General features: G+C 49.0%; 1 protein-coding gene across 1 annotated transcript in view; it reads right to left on the minus strand.

The window, feature by feature from the left end:
• Positions 1 to 14,162, minus strand: part of NAV2 (neuron navigator 2) — a 742,917-nt gene extending 728,755 nt beyond the window's left edge. Inside the window, exons 1-2 of the mRNA XM_040495644.1 lie at positions 14,083 to 14,162; positions 8,365 to 9,020 (exon numbers count right to left, since the gene is read on the minus strand). Coding sequence (XP_040351578.1) covers positions 8,365 to 8,439 — 75 coding nt within the window. The 5' untranslated portion in view covers positions 8,440 to 9,020; positions 14,083 to 14,162. The remainder of the gene's footprint in view (positions 1 to 8,364; positions 9,021 to 14,082) is intronic.
• Positions 14,163 to 27,453: the final 13,291 nt, after the last annotated feature.

Raw genomic sequence — 27,453 nt, forward strand, 5'->3', positions numbered from 1 at the left:
AAAAAAAAAAAAAAAAAAACAAATATTTACAAAATATGCACCAGGCATCAGGCAGTGTGTCAGATGCTAGGGAACAAATTTAGTATCTGCCCTCAGGGAGCTTACAGTCAGGGTTGTTGTAGGCAAAATACCTTTAGCCAACTCTCTCTCTCTCTCTCTTTCTCTCTCTCTCTCTGTACACCAGCGTATTACTTTGCTAGGGCAACCATAATAAGATAGCACTAACTGGGTGGCTGAAACAGAAGTTTACTATCTCACAGTCCTGGAGGCTGGAAGTCCAGATCAAGGTATCAGCAGGTTGGTTTCTCCTGTGGCCTCTCCCCTTGGTCTGCAGACAGTTGCCTTCTTGCTACACCCTCACGTGGCCCTTCCTCCGTGCACAGGCACCCCTGCCGTCTCTTCCTCTTATAAGGACACCAGTCACAGTGGATTAGGGCTCCACCCTTATGACCTCATTTAGCCTTAATTACCTCTTTAAAGGCCATGTCTCCAAATACAGCCACATGGCGGGGTTAGGGCTTCACCTATGAACTTGGGGGTGACACAACTCAGTCCACCATGGGACCTGCTTATGTAGTCCTTCCTCCAGTCTGCTTCTCACTAGGGAAGCTTCCCCTGACCTCTTCAAACCAGACGTCCCAAATGTCACTGCTGGTTGAACTGACTCCTCCAAGATACTGAAAGTGCTAAGAGATTGGGGACAGTATCTAAGCTCATCATTATGACTCCAGGGCTCCATGCTGTGGCTGACTTGGCATATAGTAGGTACTCAATAAATAGTAAATAACACACGTGGGATGGATGAATGAATGAATGAATGAATGAGACTGATCTCGTATTGTGTCATATTCTCTCCTTTGAAATGAAGGCAGGGCGTTGGCCTGACCCCTTTGCTGTCCCCTCTCCTCCTATGCCTGAATAGGGCCCCAAAACTTACTGAACCGAGTTATGTCTGGCTACCGTCTTTTTCCATCCTTCTTCAATGACACGTGAAATGTGCTGTGGTAGGTCTTGGGTGTCCATCCGTGGAGCACTTGGTTACCACCCCCTCCACTGATGCCAGGAAGACAGGCAGGCCTTCCGGGAGGGAGCTGTCAGGAGGCAGATCAACTTGTAACTGTTGCTACCTCAGGCTCCAAAGGCAAGCAGCCCAGGCTGAAGACTAAGCATTTCAGCTCATCTGGAAAGAACTCCAGGCCCTGTATCCTCACCAGATGCGTGAGCATCCATGTGTCCACAGCCCTGCCCACACTGGCAGCACCTCAGAGTTCGGATCACTAGGGCAGAGGAGAATTCTTCTAATGCTGCTCAGCCTCATTACAGCCTTTGACCGACCTTGGGGAGGGTAGTGTTGATGTGATGAATAATATGGACATAGTTCCCAAACGAGCAAACACCTGTAAGGTGCCACAAAGCCAATCCTGCTATGGAGTATATATATACATGTGTGTGTGTGCGTGTGTGTGTGTGTGTGTGTGTGTGCGTGTGTGTATGCGCCCATGTATATACATATGTATGACTGCAACGAAGTTGGAAGAAACGATTTTCAAAGCAAAATCTGGTTTAAAAAAGTGTAGAGATAGAACCCTAATGGCAAGGTAAAATGACAGTGAGGTGCTACAGTCAAGGGGCTTGGAGAGCTCCTTCATCGCAGCTTTTGTATCTGTAAAATGGGTTAATAATATCTACATCAAGATCTAAGCGAGAGAAAACAAAAGGGGAGCCTACTACACTCTGCAGTACCCAGCAATTGTTCAATAGGATCCTTTCCCTCTCCTGAGCCTATTCATCTAATTTCTCAATCCTTTTTGAAAAATTCACCGAGTTTAATCACGTGTGCTTGGGAAATGACCTTTAACTACATGTGTCTTGATTTCCTTCTTTGTCTGAAAATACACGACACCTGCTTGAGCCCGCTGGTGCAAACCGAGTCAAGAGCCCTTCTGCGGAGACAAACAATCAGAAGATGTCATGACGTCAAACCCCCTCCAAGCTCCCTCCAGCCACCGAAGTGCCAAAGCTTAGCGACATATTAGATTCACCCCCCCGCCCTGCCTCTGTCGGTCTGGTGACCAGTGTAGCCATGAACCCCAACTCTCCTGCTTCTTCCTTCAAAACGTTGCTTCCCTCTACCCCTTTCTTCTATTCCACTCACCAGACCCAACCAATCTGTCCTCCTTTAATCAAACATATCAATCACCGCACAGAACTCCTAACCATCTCCTTGAATCCGATTTCTCCCTCTTCTTTCTATACGAGTGGACATACTAAGCCAGCCACTTTGAAAGAGGAGATCCAGCTTTAGGACCACAGGAAAAGAGGAATCTCAAAGCGACCATGTTCAACCAATGTTTGTTGGGGCCTACTGTGTGCCAGGGGATGGAGAGATGGATGAGGCTGTTCCCTTCTCCAGTGAGTCGACAATCTGGTGCAGGGGTGTGACATGTGTAAAAGCATCTGGACCACGAAGAAAATGGGGTGAACTGTTAACTCTGGCAGCACTTGAGCGAGGTATAGGAACATGGGGAGGATCCACTCTTTTTTTTTTTTTAATATTTTTTAAGTCTATTTATTTTGAGAGAGAGCAAGTGTGTGAGCAGGGATGGGCAGAGAGAGAGAGAGAGAGAGAGGGAGAGAGAGAGAGAATCCCAAGCAGCCTCCATGCTGTCAGTGGAGAGCCCGACGCAGGGCTCGAACTCACAAACCGAACTGTGAGATCATGACCTGAGCCAAAATCAAGAGGCGGACGCTTAAGTGCCTGAGCCACCCAGCCTCTCTGAGGAGGATCCATTCTTCACAGAGGATGGATGAGGGGCCTCGAGGGGGTGCCGTCCAGGGGGACACAACGCATAAGCAAAGTCTCAGGAGTAGGAGGAAATGGGCAGGTTGTTCACAGAAGAGCAGTCAGAGTCTGGCAAGAGGACTGGGTAAGAGACACTGGGTGACTATGCCGGTCACAGCAGTCCCCTCTTACCGATTACTTACTACGTGCCAGGCACGGTGCTAAGCACCTTACAACCTGTGAGTAAATACCACTAGGAGCAAAGCTCAGGGAGGTTACAGAACTTCTCCAGGCTTGAAGCTGAGGTCAACAAGACTCCAATGAGATTCAAACTTTTACCCATTGCACGCCAGAAGTTGGCCACAGCGTAAAGTGCCAGGAGCGGAGGAGAGTGTCTTCTTTGGAGGATACGGTGGGGAAATCACTAACTAGGATATAATAGCTGGATTCCAGGAAGACTAATCTGGCCAGGAGCGGAGGATGGACCAAAGAAGAAACGGAGACTTCTCCAGGAGAAGCCAGGAGACTATGCTACCAACCAGGCAAGAATTCTCCAATCTGAAGCTCGGTAGCGAGATCAGAAAGAGGAAAAAGAGCCCCCAGATACATGGTGGCTTAAGAGCAAGTGTCCCTGATGACTGTGTGGAAAAGTAGTGAACTTGGCTGGTGGGGGGGGGGGGGTGCGGGGAGGGGCAGGGCAAAAGGCAAAAGATGATTCTGAGTGCAACCACAGGTGACAGGGAAGTTGGGGACGCCGTTAATAAAAACGAAGAGGAGAACCTGATGGGCAGTAGGATAATATATTCCCCTCTGCAGGGCAGGATTTGGCAACCCAGAGCAGTTCAGCCAACCTTGGAGATTTTAATTACACTAAGCCCGAGTTCACCCTCTCCAAAGTCATTTTTTAAAACACTGTCTCCAGGATGCTTTCATGCTGAGAAGCTGACAGCCAGGAGAATTCACACTAAGCCATCTTTGTCACCACTCAGTCATCAAGTATCTTAAGAACCCCTGAACAATTCTTATTTTACAGTGTTCATCCTGTGTGGGAAAGCTCCATCTGTGAAGGACAAACTTCTAAGGAGGAGTAGAGAAAAATCAATCAAAGAGTCATTCCCCTGACTGATCAATAGGTGTCTGTCAGGGAAATTTTACTTCTCCCATCTATGCGAGTTAAGTGGGTTCTTACCGCACTGAACAATACTTACCTCACTGAATTTCTGTCCGTAGCAATTTGCAGCCCTGTGCCTCTCTGGATTTTTCCTGACTTCAGCACAAAATTTAAATTTGACAAGTGCTGGGGAATGCACGGGACCTACTGCCCAGAGTGATGCCAAGAGGAGTCACCCGAGGGGAAGTTCTGAATGGAACCCATCTAAGTGGCACGATGAGAGTGGGCACGTGCACATCTACAATCAGCCATCTGATTGTCCCATGGCCAGCTCCTTATCAGTGAGGTCTCCAGTCACAAGCACTTCCTCAGGGAGGCATCCCCTCCACTCCACTAAGTCACACCCTCTTGGGAGCAAAGAATTGTCTGTGTCTTGATCTGTATGTAGCTACACAGATGTATAAGAGGTATAAAAATCCACCGAGCTGTAAACATAAGAAGCATGCACTTTACCGATGTAAGTCACCCCTCTATTAAAAAGTGAAAACTGATTATAAATATGAAATCCACCCCTCCCTCACCCATTACACCACTATGCCCTATTTGTTTTCTTTAGAGCATAAACCATTGTCCACAAATAAATGATGTAGTCACTTGCCAGCCGCTTACTGTTCGGAGAGGCACGCCCCCAACACAGTAGCCACTAGTCACATGTGTTTATTTCAGTTTAAATAAACTAAATGAGATTTAAAATTAAGGTCCTCGGTCACACTAGCCACATCTCCATTGCTCCGTGGCCAGCTATGGCTAGGGGCTACTACATTGTATGGTGCAGAAATAGAACATTTCCATTGCTGCAGAAAGTTATACAGGACAGCGCTGGTCTAAAATGTAAGCTTCAGGACACAGACCTTGTCTATCTAGTTTATCCCTAGCTCCTAGATGGTGCTTGGCACATGGAAGGCACTTATTATAAATACTTGTTGAAAAAAATGAATGAAGGAATTTTGTAATACCAAAAAAAAAAAAAAATCAGAGAGCAAAAACAAAAACCTGGAAACATTCTAAATGTACATCTCTAAGGGATTATTCAAATAAACATCAGCACATCCTACAACGGAACTCTATTTAGTAATTAAAAGTCATGGGAAGGTGTGTATGTAGTGACTCAGACAGAGATGTACACTATATTAAGTGAAAAAGCAAGTTTCTTAAAAATATGTACAATGCGATTCCATTTTTATTAAGCAACACAAACTAACATAGTCAGGAGTGGTATATATCAAACTGTTAATAGCAGTCAGTGCTGGATAGAGTCAGAGAGAAGAGGAATTTTCACTCTGTATTCTTCTGTAATGTTTGAATGTGTAATGAGGATGTATTACTTGAGGGTTTCTTTTTTAAGATTTAAGACAAAATCACATGCAACCCTCTAAGAACAAAAAAAGACTCCCGCATTGCAAACTGTCCCAAGAATATACAGAACAGTACTTAAATAATTACCAAGTGCCAAATTTCTTACCAGCTTTATTTCATTTAATCTTAACAACCCTGCAATTAAATACTACCATCCTCTGTTAAAAATGTAGAATCTAAACATCAGAGAGGTTAAATAGCTTTCCCAGGGTTGCACAGCTAGCATGCAGCAGCACATTTGGCATCTGAACCCAGCTTTCTGGGGTCAGCAGCTCATGGCGCTCTTTATACAGAAAGCACAGGCAAATACCACCAAGAGGAGCCCAAAACTAGCCACTCCATCTATATGAAACCCCAAACAAGGGCCAAGCTACACTGAGTTGCATGAAACCAACCAAACCCTAGAGAAAGTGACTTTTGCTGCTCAGGACAATAGGAAATATATCAAAATTGAAGCTAATCGCCCTCCCTCTGCCTTGTCCCCCTAGCTCCCCACCACGGTCCTACACACATATACATGCACAACACGCACACATATGTGCACACATGCACACTTACATGCATGCACACACACATACGTGCACCCACATGCATGCACGAGCACACACACGTGCACACATGCACGCACACACACAAACTGACAGCAATGCCACAAGGATCAGGTGCCAATGAACGCCTGGTAACTTAAGCATGCTGGTGGAGACTTCCCAGCTCCCAGGCAGATGCCTTGATTGTGCCTTTGTTGGATTCTGAGCCAATCCCCCCTGAAGAGAGTTTTCAGCTCACCCGAGATATCTGAGCCAAAACGCTGCAGAGTCGCCTTTCAGCTCCGTGGACAAGACATTCCAGGCTGCACGCCGGGAGGCTTGTTTAGCTTCACACTTGACGCAAATGGGGTGTGTGTTTACCCACAAACACACACATGCACACACCAACAGAAGCTGCCGCCGCCACCAACAGAAGCTGCCGCGGTGGCAGTATTTCTAGAAGCCCAGAAACTGTACTCGAGCAAAACTGTACTTGAGCAAGACAGAACGGGATCCCAATGCCTATCGGGAAAAACAATCTCACTCCTCCTCAGCAAAGTTTCAACCACAGCCTGGAAAATTCAGTAGGAGATGAAATGTAATTCTCTAGTAAGCCTTATTTTGCCAGCGCAAGTGAGAGCTCACTCAAGCGTAGAGAGTCATTAAAATGGATCTTACATATATCATTATAAATTTAATAATCGCCATGACGGCTAGAGTTCAAGTTAAAATGAATGTCAGCTGAGCATGACCAATTGATGTTGCCCCAGCTGCTGCAGAGCCTCACTTGGGGTTATATTCTACTTGCAGAGGCTCCATAGTACATGTGGACCCAACACAGCTAGAGCCAAGAACACAGATGGGAAACGCAGACATCCGCACCTAGCCAAGGAGAGGCCGTCATAATTGCATATTATCTCGGTGTTCCAGCCCAATTAAAATTTTCTACAGTGTCAGAGGTCCCAAATGGTCCTCCGCTAAGTGTCTGGATACCAAACTTGGCTAACCCTTCGTAAAATGCAGTCAATCTCAGGTTCTGTTCACAACAATTACCGATTGTCCTCCAGTCTCTCAGAAAGCTCCTGCAGAAATAGGAGCAGACAGACCCAGCAGGTTATACACTGAGTAAGTCAAACACCACAAAACAAATTTACTTATCTAGACGCCTAAGATAGTGGGCATTCTTCCTGCATTAATGGTAAGTGTAGTTTCAGGAATGGAGTATTTTTCTTTAGGAATGGAGTCAGTATGGGGCGCCTGGGTGGCTCAGTCGGTTAAGCGTCCAACTTCAGCTCAGGTCATGGCCTCACAGTCTGTGAGTTCAGGCCCCACGTCCGGCTCTGTGCTGACAGCTCAGAGCCTGGAGCCTGTTTCAGATTCTGTGTCTCCCTCTCTCTCTGCCCCTTCCCCACTCACGCTCTGTCTCTCTCTGTCTCAGAAATAAATAAAAACATTTAAAAAAAAAAAGGAATGGAGTCAGTATCTATGCTTATAAAATGTAATTTGTTTCCGTTGACTTTTATCCTTTGAAAGTCAGAGCGAAACCCCATCCAAAATCCTTTTCGCGCGCGCGCGCGCACACACACACACACACACACACACACACACACACACAGCCATCTAAATTACAGGCAAAAGTTGTAAGGCTAATTTTCACCTCCACTTGTTTTTCTCCAGGAAGAAATAGTCTTTGGGAAACAGGAGAGGAATACTCCACTCCACACCAAGAGATCACCAGAAGTTTTTCTGACATCCACAACATTTCAAAGGAAATATCGGAAATTATTTTCAGATTAACATGGACTCTGGCTCTGCTTGAGCTGCATTTAACCCTTGCCATCGCCTGGTCCTCGCAGTTCCCCTGGGAGTGAGGAGACACAGCTTTGGCTTTCTTTCGAGACAACCAGCCACTCAGTGCTACTCCTGAATGTGTCTGGCTTTTAAAGGCAACTTGAACTTTAACCGGTAGACACGGGTCCTGGGTGACTGCAGCTTTCAGACCGATGACAGCAAATGACCCACACTCAACAGGCCTTTTTAAATGGCTGTGACATTCTCACAGATGGGGCCAAAGCCTGGAGTAGGATATGTTTTTGATCCGTAAACACAAGAGCCAGCAGACCACGCGGAGCATAACTCAAACGAAACCACTGCTGTCAGGAGCACCATTTCCAAAAGGTGCTAAGAGTGTGTGAAGCCCAAAGGGGGCTTCCGTGCAAATAAGCTCATATTCGACTTCGAGAGCACACCGCTTTTTGTTAACTCCTAGAGCAACAGCTTATAAATCTTTGACTTTCTGGCTTGCGGGCGAAATGCGGTTTTCTCCCCCTTCTTCCTCTGTCCCCTCGCGCACTTCAAGCCCAGCACTAGGACCTAGCAAATCAGGAGCCCCCACCCCGCCTGCTTCACCCGAGAAAGACAAGCAAGCATAACGAGGACACAAGGTTCTGACCACCACCTGGGTTCTCTGCATCGAGCTTAGCAATTCCAGCACCACAAGCCCAGAGACGGGAGTTCTACCCACTCACCCTCTTTTGATCTTCCAGTCCGTGGGTGACCAGCTTTCTCTTCTGCTGTTGGCTGGCCTCAGAAACCGGTTCCATTTCCCAGGAACAAAATCCCTCTCTCCTTCAGCGAGGCTTCCAAATCCACGGAGGGGGGAAAATATCCCAGGCAAAAGGGGCGCATGCACGCGGCCAGACACGGCCCTCTCCAGCCGGGGAAACGCACGCGACCTCTTCAAAGGTCTTCCCGACTTCTTAACACCCACTCGGGGACCTCACTCGCCGTCACCGCCTCAACAGTGAGGGCGGCTGCTGCTGGCATGGTGCGAGCTGGGAATCGGGGCTTTACTTCAGTTCCCAGACCGGCTTCCTGAGAGCCCAGGGGACAGATCTGGGCCAAGACGAGTCCATGTCCTGGGGCACGTGCCACATTACTGCCCCTGAAATCCTCTCCCTCACTGTCTCCTTGGCACCGATAATTTATATGCCAGTAACGATGTAAATGGGCATTTAATCCACCGCGCTGATAGCATCCACATCCCTCTCCGGCAGCCCCCGACTCCCATAAATCACCGCCGACGCTGCTCGCAAAGCCGCCCCTCACAGTTCCTGCGAGCGTTCATCACAGAGGCTGCTCCCCTCCCGGGCTGTCGTCTTTCTTCATGGAGTCAGACCCATACCTGAGGAGACAACGTTCAACAGATTTGTCTTCCGTGGAAGAACTCAGGTGTGAGCTGTCTTGCCCACCATCCGGAGCCCCAACCAAGCAGTAGCCAGCGGTCTTGCTCCGAGCCCCTCAGCACCCCCAGCACATCCATGGACGAGCAACCGGGGGGCCTCATAGGGTCCCCCACTCCTCCTGGTGAGAGGCACACAGAGGACCCTGTTCTTGAAATCGGCGCACCAGAGCCTGAAATGGCTTATCTTTCAAACCCGGGGCGGGGGGTGCGTCACCATCACCACCACAGGAATAAGGCACCCAGGTAGGATGAGCCAGGGAAGCAGGGGTCTGTGAAGCAAAAAGCCACCACCATTTCCCCCTCGGTTACAGCTGCGGAGGCGGCGTGTGGCCGGCGGGACGCCAGGGTCGCCGGGGAGGCGAAAAAAGAGCGGCCTCGATCAGCTGAGGGCTGAAAGGCGACTGTGCTACCGAGCTGCTGCGTTCCCTGCCTTGGAACCTGCAGGCAGAGCAGGCACCCAGTCACCTCCCGGCTGACGTCACAGAAGCTTGAAGGGACAGGGAGGGAGGAGAGGGGAGGGACCTCCCCACCCAGGAACACGTTTCGCACGGGGTGTGCCCTTCCTCGGGCGCATCCGAGAGGTGGGAACGTATTTGAGAATTCCCATGAAGAGGCACCAACGCATAATTATGAATGCCTCTTCCCATACATCGCACCGGCAGTACCAGGGAAGAAAGAAAAAAGGGGGGAAAGCCCTTCCCTGCAAGGCATGAGTTTCTTGCCAGCGTTTCTAATCAACTCGCTGGCCATTCTACAATTCAGGCCGCGCCAGCCTCCGGGAGAGCTGTGGGCAGATCCGGCCGCAGTGGGCACGAGACAGAAGCCCTCAGACCATCCCTTGCAGCTGTCCTGACCGGTGGCTACTTTGGAATGAGGCCGACGCCATCCCCTATCACAAAGGGCTTCCGCACGGCTCAATGCCAAAGCAGGTTAAAAGGGGGACAAGAGACTCAGCCACAAAGGGCTCGTGAGGAGGAAGAGGGGAAATGCTCCTCTCTCGGGGAGGGGAGAGAAGTGGCAGAAAGGTTGAAGGCTTGTCCTAAACCACAAAAGACACTCCACCAGAACAGATTTTGGCAAGTGAATTCCCAAGTCACAAATGCTCTGAATTTGGCAGGAGTCGATGAGAACGAAATGTCCAGAGGAGGGGCACCTCCTTTAGCCAAGGGCGGCTGACATTAAAGGCAGCACGGGTGAGGCCCTCCGCTAGCCCAGGAGACAGCTCAGCTTCCACAGAGAAGGAGGCACCCTCTGGTTGCCCACCACCACTACCTCCAAAGCGCCCTCGAGGGATCCCCGGCAAAGGTGAAACCTCAGATCCGTGCTTTTTCATTCCAGGGCGCAAGGCGAATACATTCCGGCAAAAGTACCCTTTTCTGAATCTACACCGAGACCTCAAACTAGGAGGCTCAGACAGATGTAGGTCTGAATCTCCGCAAGTGAACTCTTAAGCAAGTTACTTAAGCAAGTAACTTAACCTCTCTGAGCCTCAGTGTTCTCATCTGTAAAGCGGGGCTGATGATCGCACTCAAGAGTGGGAAGACGGATCACCTGCCGACAAAGGGCAGGTGAAATGTTCACCGCTAGCATGTATTGAATGCTTGCCACAGGGCAGGCACCGTCTACTGATATACACGTTCATTCATTCAGTTTATCTCTATCAAGGGCTTGTAGCCAGCTCTCTTGCCTCAGTGAGGGGTTCTTAGCTCTGTGTCAGAAATAAGACAACGGATAAGGAAGGTCAAGTAAGTTAACTAAAGCCACACAGTAAGTTGCAGGGCTGAAATTTGAACCCAGATCTGACCTCACAGTCCTTGCTCATATCCGGGCCTCTTTGGCAGGATCACTGTTATTTGGCTTTTCACCAGCAGCCTGAATCCAGAGTCCACACTTTTTACAGCTCCTGGCTCTCCTCGTGACGAATAACAATAATTTTTTTAAAAAGACAGGTGCCAAAGGGTCTCCTACTTGGAAGGGGCTTCTCCAGAGGAACTGTTTCATTCACAGCTCTGGGCTCCTTCACTCTGCACCCGGCCCTAGCTCTCTCTCTCCCGGGTGAGACCCTGTCACATCCCATCAGGCCAGCCGGCGCACACGCCCCAAGTGCACATGGGGACAGACGTTCTCTCCACAGAAATCCCTCCCCATCAGCGGGGAGTGAGAGGGTGTTCAACTCCTCCTGGGAGCCTTTTGTTGTTTTCTGGGAGCCAGTCTCCACCAGTTCTGGGGCCATTGCTGGTGCTGGGGATGGTGGTGGAGGGGTGGAGGGTACGGGGTACCCAAGAAAGGGGACAGCAGAGATGCTGCTGTCAGCTAGCTGTTGTATCCAATCTGTTTTCCCGATTCAGGAGGGAGGGCTTCCCTGGAGCAAGTCCTGATGTAAAATCTCTGGTTTCTCACTGCCCAGAGAAATCTCAGAAAGTTTAAACACACTTAAAACAAAAACCCGAAAGGTAGGACTAAGAGAACATTTAATGGATTGTTGAAAAAGCAACACATTTGCTGGAATGATCCCTCAATGCAGCAACATGTCACTAGCTTCTCTCTGTGCCATAAGTCAGCCAGGAGCAGCTGTAAGGGAAGGAGGAACAAGGAGGAGGAGGAGGAGGAGTCTGGACCCAATTGCACCATAAGATGGGGGATGGGATATTTAGGGCAAGTCCCCGCCTCCCCCTTAAAGTCCAGAAGATAAATCTAGTCATATTGAAGACATCCTGAACACATTGTCAGGGCTTTCTCTGGCCTGGACCAAACACAGTCTCCAAAAAAGCTTCAACTTCCCATTCCACAGCGGCTCAAATCCTTCCTGCTTTCTGGGCAATCCCCGAGGGGAAAAAAATTTAAGACTCTGTTTGGAGGTACAGTCCCAAATATGGGGGTCCGGGAAAGGCTCTATCTCAGATATAGAGGCATCCTTCCAAGAGGCCCACTGAGGCTCCTTCCTGCAATAAAACTCTATCCCTTGATAAATGCCAATTTGGGATTCCAGGTGCTAGACAAGCCACAGGCCAGGCCCGCCCAGGTAGAAGGCACTCCTTCCTTCCTTCCGCCTCTGCGTTAGAATTGTGAGCCCATTTTATATGGCTTCGTAAAACATCCTTCTTAAATTCTCCAGAGTTTTTAAAACTGGGCAAAGCCCCCTTGGCTTTCTCGCCTCTGTCTCCCTCTCTAGCCCCACCAAACCTCCCTCTCCCAGGTGGCTGGAGACTGGGAAAACTGGTTTTAAACCTGGATTAAATGGTGGGGGAGGGGGGTTTTCGGTGGTGGCGGGAAAGGGAAGCCTGACCTGTTTCATCTTATAACTGTAGTTCAGTTTCTGAAACAAGGGTGCATCCGTCTTTCCAATGGTCTAATTAACACTCATCACCAACACAGCATTTTTAATTAGTCTTCAGTGTCAATAGGGGAAACGAGGAGCTTCTTGGAAACCTAGCCTTTCATTAATCAATCAATAAATAAGTTACATAAGATGTAAGAAAGAGAGACGAGGAACCAGGGTGGTTTCCAGGCTGGGTGTTTAATTTGGGTGGGTTTTTTTTGTTTGTTTTTTTTTCTTTTTTGTTTTTCTCTCCCGAAGGGAGTCGGCCGAGCTGGCCGCTACTGCTAAGCCGGAGAGGAGGGCTGACCCAGCCACCAACCCCCGCCTTTATTTGCGCCAGGCAAGCGAGCGGAGCGTGCTCCCGCCTCTTCCCTGAAGAAAAGAAAGGATCACACACAAAAATAAGTCACTAGGGCCCCAGCTGGGCCGCGCGGGCTGCCTCTGCCGCCACCGGGGTCCCTTTGCCCGCAAGAAAGGAGCCGGCTCAGCGGAGCGCACACCCGGGAGGCGCCGCGGCTCCCGGCGCTCGGGCGCCCCCTCCCCGCCCGCGCCCTCGCCCCTCGGCCTGCGGCTACCCCCAGCGTGGGAGAGAGAACGCCGGGGAAAGGAGAGGCCCGGCCTCGCTGCCCCCGGCTCGGATCCACCTACACACACACACACACACACACGGATATGGACACAGGGAAGAGACTCAGCCACACACGGACACAGGCGTAGTAGACACTCACAGAGATCCAGACATACACACACGTAGACTTAGAGGCACACACACACACACACACACACCCAGATACCTACAGAAGCTGAGATCACACACCAGGATGCACACCCACCCAGAGAGGGTCACACGCAAACAGGTACCAGAGCGAGGTGGCTAGAGAACGGAGGCACAGACAGAAAACACGCGCGCGCACACACCCACACACTCATAGGTACACAAGCGTACAGAGAGGAAACACACGCACACAAAAACCGAAAATACACAGACATGCCGACAGAAGGAGCGGCAGAGATAATCAGACACAAGCACTCGGAGAGGGCGTTCACAGACACCCACGCCAACAGCAAACAGAGGGACCCAGACGTGAGGATACACCCAGAGATACAGTCAAGCAGAGGGGAACGCACAGAGGCACGCAGACACCAGACACCCGGAAACACGGGAACACGCACACGGAGATCCACCCAGCCTCGGGCACGCACACCCGGAGGGACGCACACCCACTCCGGCTGGGGGCGTGTGCCGCGCCGCCGAGGCGGGGAAAGTGCGCCGCGGAGCTCCAGCACCGCCTCGCAGCCCGGCGCCGCGCGCCCCAGCCCGCATCTGCCGGGGAACACTTTCCCAGCACGTTTCTGAACAAGGGCCCGCCGGCCGTCGGCGTGCGCGGGTGGCTGAGCGCCCGCCCGCGGGGTCTCTGTGCTGCGGCCGCGCCGGCTGAGGAGGCCCCGACCCTCCGCCAGGGTCCCCGAGCGCAGGTGTGGCCCCTGCGCGGGTCGGTGCGGGGCCAGCCCACTCCCCACCGGCAGTCCCCGCCCTGCCCGGCCCCGGAGCCCAGCACAGAGCATCCCCAAGTCCTCTCCTCCCTGCTCGTCCCGTCGCACTGCAAACTTTCCCCCGGCCGCTCGTGGCGCGGGGCAGCCCGGCCCAGCCCTGCCCTGGGAGACGGCGCGGCGAGCTCCTACCTGCGCCCACGCGGCTTCACGGAGCCGCAGCCTCCAGCCGGTCTCGCACCGCGCTCCGGCCAGCGCTCCTCAGCCGGGGCCGCCGCCGCTGCCGCCGCTCCTTCCCCTCCGTTACCCGGGAAACCGCCTCCTCCTCCCTCCCGCCAACCAACCAACAACGTTCACATGGCGCCGCGCAGCCAATGGGCGACCTCGCCATCCCGGTCCCCTTGCAGGGTCCCGAGCCCTTTCCCAGGCTAGGGGACCGAAGAGAGAGGCAGGGGCCTCCCTGGGGCTGCTGCTACTCAGAAGGTGGGCCCGGAGGGAGTTGAGGAGGGCTGGGTAGAGAGAATCATCGGGTCCTGCCTACTGGTGTCCTTCTTCTCCTGGACCTGACACTTTAAGGAAGACCTGCATCGCTGGAGAACCTGAGTCGACGTATGAGGTCACCTAGGTCAGTCTTCCACTAAATCCAGAAATCCTGGGGGCAGCTTCCCAACGGAGAGCTGTCCAGCCTATGAACACCTCTGGGGGGCAGGGGGGCAGCTGGGTGGTGAGAGGGCTCACAATCTCCCATGCAATGCTTCGTTCTTCTTGTAGAGCTCTGACTGGGGGGACAAGTTCTTGCCAGCACGGACCTGAAGCCTGCCTCCATGCCAAGGTCCATTTCTGTTCTCTTGGACACGCAGAACGAGGCTTCCAGCCCAGCAAACAGTCAGGACTTCAGAAACTAGAAGGCAGTGCGTCCTACCCCCCCCCCAGTGAGCCTTCTTCAGAAACGTCTTCATTCATCTTCCGTCTTCCCTCAGGGCCACTGTGAAATCAGAGAGGTTTGTGCTCAGCTGTGTCTGTCCACTTCTCTTTCATGAGGTGGTCGAGTATGTAAGTCCCTGGAGAGGAGGAATCTCAGGATCCCAGCACTATTTGCAAATAAGATTCGAACTGGGAAAAAAAAAAAAAATCTCTCATCTCCTAAAACAAGGCCAGGCTCCAAAACATAGAGTACAAGGAGAGGTGCTAGGGTCCCTCTTGTTGGTCCTGATAAGAGGGTGGCCCACCCTTTCCAGAGCCCACAGATGCTACTAGGCCACACAGGGTCTGTCCACCAGCTCACCAAAACAGGAGCTTGGGACAGAGGCCAAAACGGAAGGCCAGTTCTACTGCTGGTCCCCTGGGTGAGCTGTGGGAGGTGATCCCAGCTCAGAAAGTAGGCGTGCCATCTGCCATCAGAACAGGAGGGACTGATGAGGCACACACACCGCTCAGCTCCAACTACCACTCCCCAGGTCTGGTGGTAGGAAAGGTGCTGGAGCCTCCCTATCCTGGGAGCAGAGGGCCCAGCTGTGAGATGGCCACCGTGAGGGAATCGCAGCAGGGGTGGGAGGCCACCTGTGCTCACACTCACTCAAACGTGTGCACACGCATTACACACCTGGGTCGTGCCCCAGAACACCACACTTAGAACTGGAAAATGGTCGGCGGCCATCCCACCCTCAACACGCCCAATCTTATCTCATCTCAGAAGCTAAGCGGGGTCAGGCCTGGTTAGTGCTTGGATGGGAGAATTGAAAAATGAAAACTGAAAACCGTTTTCTGAGCCAATCCCTGCAAGTCTCTGTGAGGCCATGCAAGGAAGACCAGCAGGGGAATGGTAGTGAGTGACATCATGTGCCCGGTTGTAGGGAGTGTGATATAGTTACGAGAACACAGAACTAAATCAAACGGCTTAGGCTGGGATCCTCTCTCTGTCATTTGTCAGCTACACGTTCTTCTCCCTGCACCTAAATTTCCACATGTATGAAACAGAGAAGCTAATATTCCTCCTGACAGAGATGTTCTGAGGATCAGATGTGACCATGAATGCTTTGTAAGCAATAATGCACCTTGCAGAGGAGGGCTTTGACCAAAAGATTCAGTTTGCCCTGTGATGGTTAGTTTTGTGTGTCAACTCAGCTAGGCTGCCGTACCCAGCTTTTGGTCAAATACCAGTCTAGATGTTGCTGTGGAGGTCATTTTTAGAGGTTTTCAAAGGTGATCGACATTTAAATCAGTAGACTAAGTAAAGCAAAGTACACTCTATAATGACTAATCGAGTTAGTCAAAGTCTGATGAGGAAAGACCAAGGTCACCAAGGAAGAAGAAATCCTGCCTCCATACTTGTCTTTGGACTCAAGACTACAACATCAACTCTTTGCTAGTTTGTTTTTTTTTTACTTGAGTTACAAAGAGAGCTTCTCAAAGGAGCACCTCTTTTTTTTTTTTCTGTCTCCTGCACCTGGTATAAATCAAACACATTAGATGCTTAGTGGATGTCTGGCTGGCTGGGTGGGTGGATGGATGAATGCATAGATGGATGGATGGATGGATGGATGGGTGAGTGAATCCTCTACAAATACCTTGTTCACATCAGCCTGGGGAAAACAAGCAGGGAAAGGGGAGTGTCCACTCCTCCCTTCTATACCCTTGCATGATATCAGCTTTATCATCACCCACCATCTTGCCTTTCTTTTAAGACAGCTCAATTTGTCTCTTCCAGCATGCCTCACTTTAACCTCAAAGTCCTCAAATTAACTTCCCTGTATACTCCCCCACTTCATCCTTTCCTTCTGCACAGACCCCTTAGGTCTACAGTAAATTATGCCTGTGTTTTCTTGCTCCTTCATTTTGTTGATAGATTTTATTGAGTGCCTACATATGCCAAGAACTTTTATGTCCATGCAGTATGATTTCATTAGTGAGAACACAGGGAGAATGAGAAAATCGCTGAGAAGTCAAAAAAAGAGGACCCAAAGTTTGCAATAAAAGATACAGCTTTTCAGGTGCTCGTTCAAAACCTGTATGCCCTTGGTTTACTCACACTTTTCATGGGACTGATTATTTAGTTTCCAAGCCAAAGCAAATCAGAGGAAGGCATTTATCCCAAGCAGTTGGCAAACTGACAACTATAAGAAGGCAGAGAGGACAATTTGTCAGGAAGAGAGGAGGCCAATAAACCTATGAAAAACAAAACAAAAGGTACAGGCAATCTGGGACCATTTAGGGGATGGGCAATCAATCTTACACATCTCATCCATTCATTAAACTGCACCGACCCATCATAACACTGACTCGATTCAACAAAGGTCTTGTAAGGCAGAGAAGATTTGACGACCCTAGAAAGCTTTTCATACAAATTGGCTAAATGGAACTTAGTGGACCAACTCAGGGCTAGTAGGAGGGTTCAGCTGACAAAAATGATTCAAAATCTGGACCGCCGATATTTTATGCTGATGGAATTATTAATGATAACTTACTGAGCAAGTCTAAGACATGCCTGTTGCTTTAAATACTTGACTTCATTCAAGCCCCACAAGAAGTCTATAACGTGGATACTGTTACTATCCATGTTTTCTGAAGGAAGAAAGGGAAGGAAACAGGCTCAGAAGGGCTAACTTGCCTTTGGTCATGAAGCTGGTTGGTAGCAGATCTTTTACAACCAAATCAAAAGGTGGAGAGAATGGACTGTCTGTACCTCTTTTACTCCTCTTCACGCTTAGCCTAGATCTGGGCATATAGTAAGTTCTCAAAGAAAGGGCTCAGGGTTCATCCACCCAATAAGTTTGTCCCAGGAATTGTGCTCGAATCTGGAGATACATTGGAGAGTAAGCCAGAGACAGATCCTGTCCTCTGAATAGTGCTGCATCAAGAATGGATAAATCTATTCCACAGGTTTTTTTTGGGGAGGGGGGGGGAATCCATTTTCTGTGATCATATTCAATATTACTCTTATTCTGAGTCTTTAGGGAGCAGCTGAAGTTTCCTTCTTGAGAAGCATAAGTTCCAGATAACAGCAGTCAGAGGTTTGCCTACAAAGAAAAGCCATCCCCCACCTGTACCGTTCTCTCACATTATGTTGCCATTCCCTGCAGCTTCACTGAAAAGTGACTTGATGGAAGTCACTTAAGCAGCAGCATCTGCAGAATGGTTACGGTGGCGGTGGCAGAGAGGGGAGATGTGGACGGGCTGACATTCTGGTCCTCTCTCCCTCCTGCCCTGGTGAGCCCCTCTCCTCATTCCCCACTTGGTACTACCACACCGAGTAGCCAGAGTCAATGTAAGGAGACTTGACCCAACTGATCATGGCTGGAGACAATGCCACACTATCTAAAATAGACGGTGGCTGGGAGGGAGTTTATTGTCAGCCAGCAGGGGGTGGGAACAGGGTGGACGGGCTCAGGCTCCCCAGCCCTGGCACTTGTCAAAGCATAGGAGGATGCTATAAAAACAAGCCTGCTGGCAACCTCCCACAGGCGACATGAGCGCCTCATTTGGGCTGTGGAGGAGTCAAATGTAGAGAAAGGGGCTCAGAGTGGAACATTCTAGCAAGGTGGAAATGGGTAAGAAGATCCAAGCTGTTAGTTACTTTTAGTAGGCTCATTTGATTTTCAAGATACCTGTAAGAAAAGAGGGGGCATACATGGACTGGGAATGGAGTGGAAACTACAATTTAAAACAAAAGATTTGAATGATTTGAGTGCCTACAATGTTCTGTGAGCGCGCCATGGTCACTGCTGGAAATACCTACCGTAGTGAACATGGCAGGTCAGTTTCCTCTCCTTAAGAAATTTACATCCTAGCAGTGGAGCCAGTCATTACACAGAGACACACGTAAGTCACCTGGATAATGTTTTAAAGTCATTGACAAACAATGAAGGGGGTCAGGGAGAACAGTATTTTATAGGGTGACCAGAGAGGTCCTCTTTGGGGAGATAACAATTCAAATGAGACCAGAAGGAACCAGCTGAAAGAAAGCCCCGGGGAAGAACTTCACAGACAGAGCAAATAGCAAGTGCAAAGGCCCTGAGACCGCAATGAGTTTGACGCATTCAAGAAACCAGTGTGGCTAGAACGTGGAGAATGACGAGAAGAATGCTATGGAATTAGGCCCCAGAAGTCCGTCCTCCATGCAGTGGGAAGGTTTTAAGGGAACACGTTTTGAGAAGGTCACTGTGTCTGTGCCATTGGGACTGGATTGTAGGGGATAAGAGAAGCAGGGACACCAGTTAGAAGGCTGCCAAAGTCACCAGACAAGACACAACAGTGGCTTAGGGTGGAGATGGATGTGAGAGGACCGATTTAGAATAAACTTTGGAAAGAGAGGCATCCAGGGGGTGTGCGGGAAAGTCAGCAGGAGCCTCGGCAGCCTTAGGGAAGAACCACCCACACGATCACTGAATCTCTCGTGATGTAAGTCTCTCCTTGAACATCTGTTCCACCATTTACACACTGAGTTCCCTGGGACCTCGGCTCGCCCGCTGCCTCACCCAGACCCAGAGCCCCCTCTGGCCTCCCTTCCCACTGACAGCCGGGTAGGCCCAGCTCAGGTGCCAGAAGGAGGATCTGATCAACCCAGCTTGTCTCCCCGTGCCAGGCCATCCTATGCGTTATCTCTTCTCTCCGGATCAGGTGCTCACCTCTGGGACAGGTTGGGGAGGCAGGCCCCCTGACTGTCACAGCCGGGCCTATGGCGGGTCTGTCTGTCATGGAAGGTGCTGTGGACTGCGGGCCACAATTAGCAGGTCTGGCAGTCATCTTAGCTGGCTCCTCCGTATCACTCACCGTTCCAGGCACTTTTCCAAGTCTTAGAGAACCCACTTAATCTTCACAGCTATACTTTAAAAGAAAAACTATTATTATCCTCCTTTTGCAGAAAAGGAAACAGGCACAGAGAGGCCAAGTGACCTTTCCAAGATCACACAGCTAGTAAGGGGTGGAGTTGGGGTTCAAACTCAAGTAGTCTGGCTACAGAGGCCTTGATCTTAGGCCTGTGCTGAAATCTGAAATCCTTTCTAAGCTTTAGATCAGAGATTGCTGAGAAGGGATCTTGAACGTGGACGTTGAAAAATACAGGAATAGATGTTGCCGCAGCTGCTGCTCCTGTTCCCAGCAATGTCTTATCTAGCGAAGCCAAGAGGAGATGGAGTGCACTGCCCGGTTTGAGCTCCAGACCTTCCATTTACTAGTTCTATGATCTGGGTAAAGAACGGTAACTTCCTAGAGCCTCAAGTTTCTCATCCAAAAAAAAAAAAAAAAAAAACAGTTGAGGCGCCTGGGTGGCCCAGTCGGTTAAGCGTCTGACTCTTGGTTTCGGCTGAGGTCATGATCTCACGGTTTGTGAGTTCGAGGTTTGAGCCCCTCATCAGACTCTCCATCGACAGTGAGGAGGCTGCTTGGGATTCTCTCTCTCTCCTCTCTCTCTGCCCCTCCCATTCTCCCTCTCGCCCTCTCTGGCTTTCTCTCAAAATAAGTAAACTTTAAAAATAAGAAAAAAACAGTTAATAACCTCTATCCTACCTGTTTGTAAGACAATCATTATGATGCTATGGGAAAGGCACACTGATCAATAAAGAGATTTGGGGAAAGCAAAGAGCAAGAACAAATCAGAGGAAGAAGAGGGATGGGGGTCCAGCACAGGACACTCCGTGTCCAAAGGCCCGGAGACTGAAGGTGAGAGGTCAGCCACTGGTGAGGAAATACGCCGCCTCAAGGGCCAGCTTCCTCCTAAAGACCATAGGGAGCCAGTGAAGGATGTTTAGCAGAATTTACAAGAATGATGTGGTCAGATGCACCGTTAGGAAAGATATCTCTGGTGACCAATGTGGAGAATGGACTAGAACAGGAAAGACCGCAGATGTGGGGACAGGAGGTGGTAACAGCAGTGCAAGAGAGAGAAAGAGAGAGGATCGGGACTCAAGGGATGGGAGAAATGCTTGGGCGTATCACCCAGAGACTGTGGGGGCCCAGGAGGGAACCACTTCCAAATCTAGAACAAGCCTATTGTCTAAAAGAGACCGGGTGGGTCCTCCCATACTTTGAATAAGTTTCACAGTTACTTCATATCTGAATAGTGTTCGTTTCTTGGGTGTGTGGCTCTCCATTGATACTTTGTTTGTCTAAATTCTTCAAAGGGAAGGCTCTCTGCTTTGATGACAAGGCCCACCCTTGCTTCCTGTGTGTGGATGGATGGCAACTTTCCTGGGAAGGCAGGTGTGGGGCCTCTGGCTTGGCCACTTTGCATAGCACACTGGGAGTATTCGCATTTCCAGAATCTTGTTTCTCCATTGGAAAGGGGCCCCGTGTTATGTTATGTTATGTTATGTTATGTTATGTTATGTTATGTTATGTTATGTTATGTTATGTTATCTTCTCTTCTCTTCTCTTCTCTTCTCTTCTCTTCTCTTACCTTTTTTTTATTTCTATGTTCATGTTTATGTTTATTTTCATTTTTTGGTCCTGGTGCATCAGGTGAAAGTGACCTGGAAATCAAGGCAAATTCCTTTCCTCTCACCCTGTGTCAGCGGTCTAACCCCTCAAAGCCCAGCAGACTAAGCAAGGGCACACAGAAGAAAAACCCAACTTCGATTCTGTTGGGTGGCTTCCTGGTAATCTCCTGACTGGTGCTTACATGCGCATGCACACACACTCGCACACGCACCCATATGCACATGTGCCTGCACACACACAGCCCTGTACCAACAGGGCTCCCAGGGCCCCCACCCTCACATAAGTCCTGCTTCAAGGCATCTTTGCAGTCTGGTGATGTCACCACTCTATGCTGTTGTCTTGTCCCCTGGGGCTGCCTGATGGAAGCCTCCATTTTCCAAATCCCCAAAGAAAAAGGAGGGGAAAAAAAACAAACAAACTTCTTCTTTCCGGGTCAATAGGTTGGCTTTGTGGAAAAAAAACAAAGATGTATCGTTCATGGTAAAGTATCTCAGGATGAGTGCTGTTGCCCCGAATCTCATTGTCTTCTTTTACCTGCAGAAATCTCCCACTGGGGGGGGCGCCTGGGTGGCGCAGTCGGTTAAGCGTCCGACTTCAGCCAGGTCACGATCTCGCGGTCCGTGAGTTCGAGCCCCGCGTCGGGCTCTGGGCTGATGGCTCGGAGCCTGGAGCCTGTTTCCGATTCTGTGTCTCCCTCTCTCTCTGCCCCTCCCCCGTTCATGCTCTGTCTCTCTCTGTCCCAAAAATAAATAAATGTTGAAAAAAAAAATTAAAAAAAAAAGAAATCTCCCACTGGGATGGGAGGCTTGGCTTTATGTGGTTGGGAGCAGGTTCGAGTCATAGCACCTTGAGCTTCTGGGAATCTCTGAAACCAGAGATCCCAGTTCTCTAAGAGCTTATGCCTGACTAGCTTTCGATTTTGAGAATAGTTTTTAAATATTTACGTCCAACTACCGCAGGCTTATTAGGCACTTGGGGATAGAAGGTAGGACAGGTTTATGATTTTTAAATGTAGGAAGTGTTATATTTGCCATCAAACTGGAAAAAAAAAACTTTTTAAAACAATAGTAAGCGTTATTAGATACAGGGAAGCAAATTCAACACATAGTTATTAAGAACTAACTGTGTTAGGCATTGCTCTGTGTTGGGCATTGTCCTAGGCCAGGGTCACTGTGGTATAGTGTACGACTGGACAAAATCCCTGCTTCATAAAATGTACATTCCAGTATAATCCATTGTTCTAGAAATACACACACCTCCTAGAAGGCAGAAGGCACCAAAGCCTTAAAAATGTGTGTCTGTGGGGGCGCCTGGGTGGCTCAGTCAATTAAGCGTCCAACTCTTGATTTCGGCTCAGGTCATGATCTCATGGTTGGTGGGATCAATCCCCAAGTTGGGCTCTGTGCTGACAGCGTGGAGCCTGCTTGGGATTCTCTCTCCCTCTCTCTCTGCTCCTCTGCTCCGCCCTCTCAAAATAAATAAATAAACTTTAAAAATGCGTGTTACGTTCCCTTTGGGTGAACAATTGTGCAAGACTGTAAAGTTGTTTGGAGGAGTAAAAAGTTTAAGAAAAAAATCCTAAACGTATCACATTAAGAAACTAGTTAAATTAATTACAGTGCACTTTTACAACTGAATACCCTACTACTATTAAAATAATATTGAAGAATATGTATCAATTTAGGAAAATGTTAATGATATATTACTTCACAAAAAGTAGGTTACAAAAACAGTAGGTAGAGTATGATTCTATTTGTATTAAATGGCTGAAAAAAATTAAGTGAAAGGTTATTAATTTAGCAATATGTACTGAGCACTTATTACGGGCCTTGGCCCTGGAGTTACAGAAGAGAACAAAATTAGCAACATCCTTTCTCTTGTGGAATTTGTGGGGATTGCCTTTGAATGGTAGAATTTGAAGTAACTTTAATTTTTTCCATTTCTTTTTCTGTGTTTTCCACATCTCCCAAGCTGATCAGATATTACTTTTTACATTACTTTAAAATTGGGGCTCCTGGGGGCGCCTGGGTGGCGCAGTCGGTTAAGCGTCCGACTTTAGCCAGGTCACGATCTCGCGGTCCGTGAGTTCGAGCCCCGTGTCGGGCTCTGGGCTGGTGGCTCGGAGCCTGGAACCTGTTTCCGATTCTGTGTCTCCCTCTCTCTCTGCCCCTCCCCCGTTCATGCTCTGTCTCTCTCTGTCCCAAAAATAAATAAAAACGTTGAAAAAAAAATTTTTTTTTAAATAAAATTGGGGCTCCTGGCTGGCTCAGTCAGAGGAGCGTGTGACCCTTGATCTCGGGGGTCATGAGTTCAAGTCCTGAGTTGGGTGTAGGGATTACTTAAATTTAAAAAAGATAATAAACTTAAAAAAATAAATTACTTTAAAATTAAACATAATTTTGAAGATAAACTTTGGAGGTATCGTCTGTAGCTGGGGGTTAGGACACAGACCTTAGGAATTAAAGCCCACCTCTTATGTCCGTCCTCCCTCTGAGGAAGTAACCCAGGATGGCCCAGAGTGGTATAACCAAAAGGACAGTGTAAGACACTTTTTGGGCAAAACCCGAAAAGGCAGTGTGAGACAAGGACCAGCCTAAAAAGGAGATGCCACATCTCTAGCCAGGATCTAGCGTGAAGCAGAGACCAAGACTGGGAGGCAGGGAGAGTTAGCACAACATGGAAGCTGAGAAGTCTCGTCTTTTTGCCACGAATAAGCCCAAGAGCCCCCTGCTCCTCCTTGTGCTGGCTTTAAGGTGCACAGGGGGTCAGCAGGGGATAAAGGCACAGGGGCAGGTGGCCATCTTCCGCCACCTTTTTTTAAACACACATCCACCATCTGATTGGTAATAAAACACTGAAAACCATCCGGATGTCCAAAAAGGGAATGGTTAAGTAAGTTAAGTTTCCTTTAATACGTATCCATACAAATGCAGCCAAATAAAACGTGGAGGTGTTAGCTCAAGTTTCACTTTTTCCTTAGTGTTCTTTAGGGACACGGGCGTGAAGTGAGAGTGGTAGGTATTGGCAGGTACTCTGAGAAGGAAGTCCCATGCCCTCACCCACACCATCCTTCGTCTCCTTCTACCCCCAAGGCCAGCCCTGGAAGGAATGCAAATAATTTTTAACAGTGGGATTGGGGGAATTTGAGAGGTGAGGACACCCATACCTTACTTCCTTAGGGAAGCTCAGGGAGATTGTCCGTACCATCCCTGCCTTAGCATGGTTTCACACAATGGGATAGGCATGCTGGCAAGGCAAAACTAGACAGAGCAAGCCTGAGGTGGTCCTTTAAGTCTCCTGTGATAGCCCCCTCTCCAGAGCACGGTGAATTATCCAGACTTTGCCATAATCTCCAACAGGGGTGTACATGGATTGAAAGGGGGTCCGACGGATTTGAAGGGGTATTAGAGAACAAGGAAATAAAGAGTCTATAAAACAATGACTAGAGGCCACAAGAGGCCCATGGACATCTCAGTGGAGGCCAACATGAATGGATGCCAGCCATCACACATCAGAGAGGGCCTTGCTCTTCCTCAACAGTTGCTAGCATAGGTCAAATAATGTCAGGCTTGGTCGTTTGTTTCTTCTCACATCCATTTCCTGCCCTCAGAGTACCCCATTTCTGTTCTCTATTCCAGGCAACTACATCTCCCAGGCTCCTCTGCCAACTGGTTTGGCCAACGAGAGGCAGTGGGGAGAGGCTGAAGTGTTGGGGCAGGAGAGAAGTCAGGGTATTTCTCCCTGTCTCTGTCTCGCCTGCCTCACGCTGTCTCCTTTGATTCTAAGTCCTGCCAAGTGGCCCATCCTATGTAGTCATGCTGCTTCAGCGAGGAGGCCTCTGCAATGGTTCTAGACAAAACGTCCTGGTTTGGGGGCACCACCATTTTGCTGTGTCCCTCCAACCTGATGGTGATAGCAGATTCCCTGGAGCTAATCTCTTTCCTTGTTTGGCTTCTCAGCACTTCCACAATCGATATGTCCAACTTTCTGTGTTATATTTGGCGTCTTTTTCCTCACTGGACTTTAACGAATGAGGATCAGAAGCCTCCCTCACCTTCAAGTGAAGTCTTAATACCATGTGAGACCCCTGGGGATTGATCACACTCTCAGAGGGGAGGATGGAGGTAGAACATTCTAAATCAACTGAATTTGTCCAAAAGAGGTTTAGGAAACCTTTGGATGATGAAGTTTCCATAGAATTGACTAAATTAGGTAAGATCCGTGTGTGTGTGTGCCTTTGCTTTTGCCACCAGGGCTGAAGGGAATTCAAAATAGAGATTTCAGTTATAGAAAAAATAAAATGACCATCTTTGCACACTTAAAATGTAACTTGTGAAATTCCTATTCACTATATTAAGTGTAAACATAAAATGGATGTATGCCATCACCATGACTAAGTACAACTTATGTACGTGTGGAAAAAGAAAGACAAGGAAGGAAACAGGACAAACGAATTCCTTATAATGAGGTGGGAAGATGATATGTGATTTTTTAAAAATCCATGCTATCCATTTAAAAAAATGTTTTAACATTTATTCATTTTTTGAGAGACAGAGAGAGAGAGCACAAGCAGGGCAGAGAGAGGGGGAGACACAGAATCCGAAGCAGGCTCCAGGCTCTGAGCTGTCAGCACAGAGCCCGATGCGGGGCTTGAACTCATGAAACGTGAGATCATGATCTGAGCCGAAGTCGGATGCTTAACCGACAGAGCCACCCAGGCGCCCGCATGCTACCCATTTGAAAAGGGTATGTTTTCAAAGAGAACTTTTTAAGGGTCACCTGGAACCGTAATGAAACAGATGTCTCCATCCCAGGGTCAACGTCTTTGGAAAGTGGTAAATGTTCTTCCTCTGGAGCAGCACCAAGTGAACAGGGACATTTCAGCTTTTTGGAAAAGGTGAGAAAACCTGAAGTGTAAAGTTAAAAATACAGGCAAGTAGCAAGGAATAGCAAAGGTGCTAATATACAAGCATCAGAAGCAAGTGTTAGAACCTTCCTGAAGTCACATCATAATGAAACTAGGTCAGATGGAAGGCTTTGACTACACAAGACAGATGAGGGGTGCACAGCCAAGGCACCCCAAGAAGATGAAGGCAGTGTGTCCAACTTGGGGCCATGTCCCTGCTGAGGCTAGAGGCGTCGTCCTGGTACCTAACAAACCAGCCTTTGCACGCCCTTGAAGGATACACTCCTGGGCTAGAGGAGCTGACCCGTCCTCCACGTCCTTCTACCCAAAGATATGGATGAATGGTCTCTGCATGAAATTTTGAAAAGGAGACACCTAAGAAGTAACAGCCCAATAGGAAACAATTCAGCATAGTGGTCCTGACCATGGACCCGGAGCCTGGCAGACCAGCTTTGATCCCAGCTAACTCCACACTGTATATGTGACCCCAAGATGACCTTTAAGCTCTCGTAGCCTCACCCTCTCCATCCATGTGATGGAGATAATAATAGGACCTACCCTGGAGGAGTTTGGGGAGTAGAAAATGAGATAAGGCTGCTAAAATGCTTAGCATATAAGGGCTCAATTAACATTATCTTCTATAATTATTTTAGAATCAGAATCCTTAAAGTAAATGTTTTAGAACAAATGAAGGAGGGGCGCCTGGGTGGCGCAGTCGGTTAAGGTCACGATCTCGCGGTCCGTGAGTTCGAGCCCTGCGTCGGGCTCTGGGCTGATGGCTCGGAGCCTGGAGCCTGTTTCCGATTCTGTGTCTCCCTCTCTCTCTGCCCCTCCCCCGTTCATGCTCTGTCTCTCTCTGTCCCAAAAATAAATAAATGTTGAGAAAAAAAATTAAAAAAAAAAGAAAAAAAAAAAGAATAAACGAAGGAGTCAAAGGCAATAGATTACCGAGCCACAGACCCTGTACCAGTTACGATGAAAGACTATGAAACTCCTGTTAAACCTGTCTTCTTTTGTGTTCACTGTTGAGTGGAGAGTAGGGGGTGGAGAAGGAGGATGACAAACCAGAAAACCCAAGCAGAAAATCTGAAGGCCCAATGGAGGGCCATTTCCTGCAGTGACCTAGGGACCACACAAGTTGCAGGTTACTACCAGGTGTCTCTGAATGGACTGACAGGTCCTCATGTCTTATAAGCAGCTCTTCCCTCAGGAGGGGAGACAAA

Source organism: Herpailurus yagouaroundi, unplaced genomic scaffold (genome assembly GCF_014898765.1).
Source record: "Herpailurus yagouaroundi ecotype Mexico unplaced genomic scaffold, PumYag 187, whole genome shotgun sequence".
Classification (NCBI taxonomy): domain Eukaryota; kingdom Metazoa; phylum Chordata; class Mammalia; order Carnivora; family Felidae; genus Herpailurus; species Herpailurus yagouaroundi.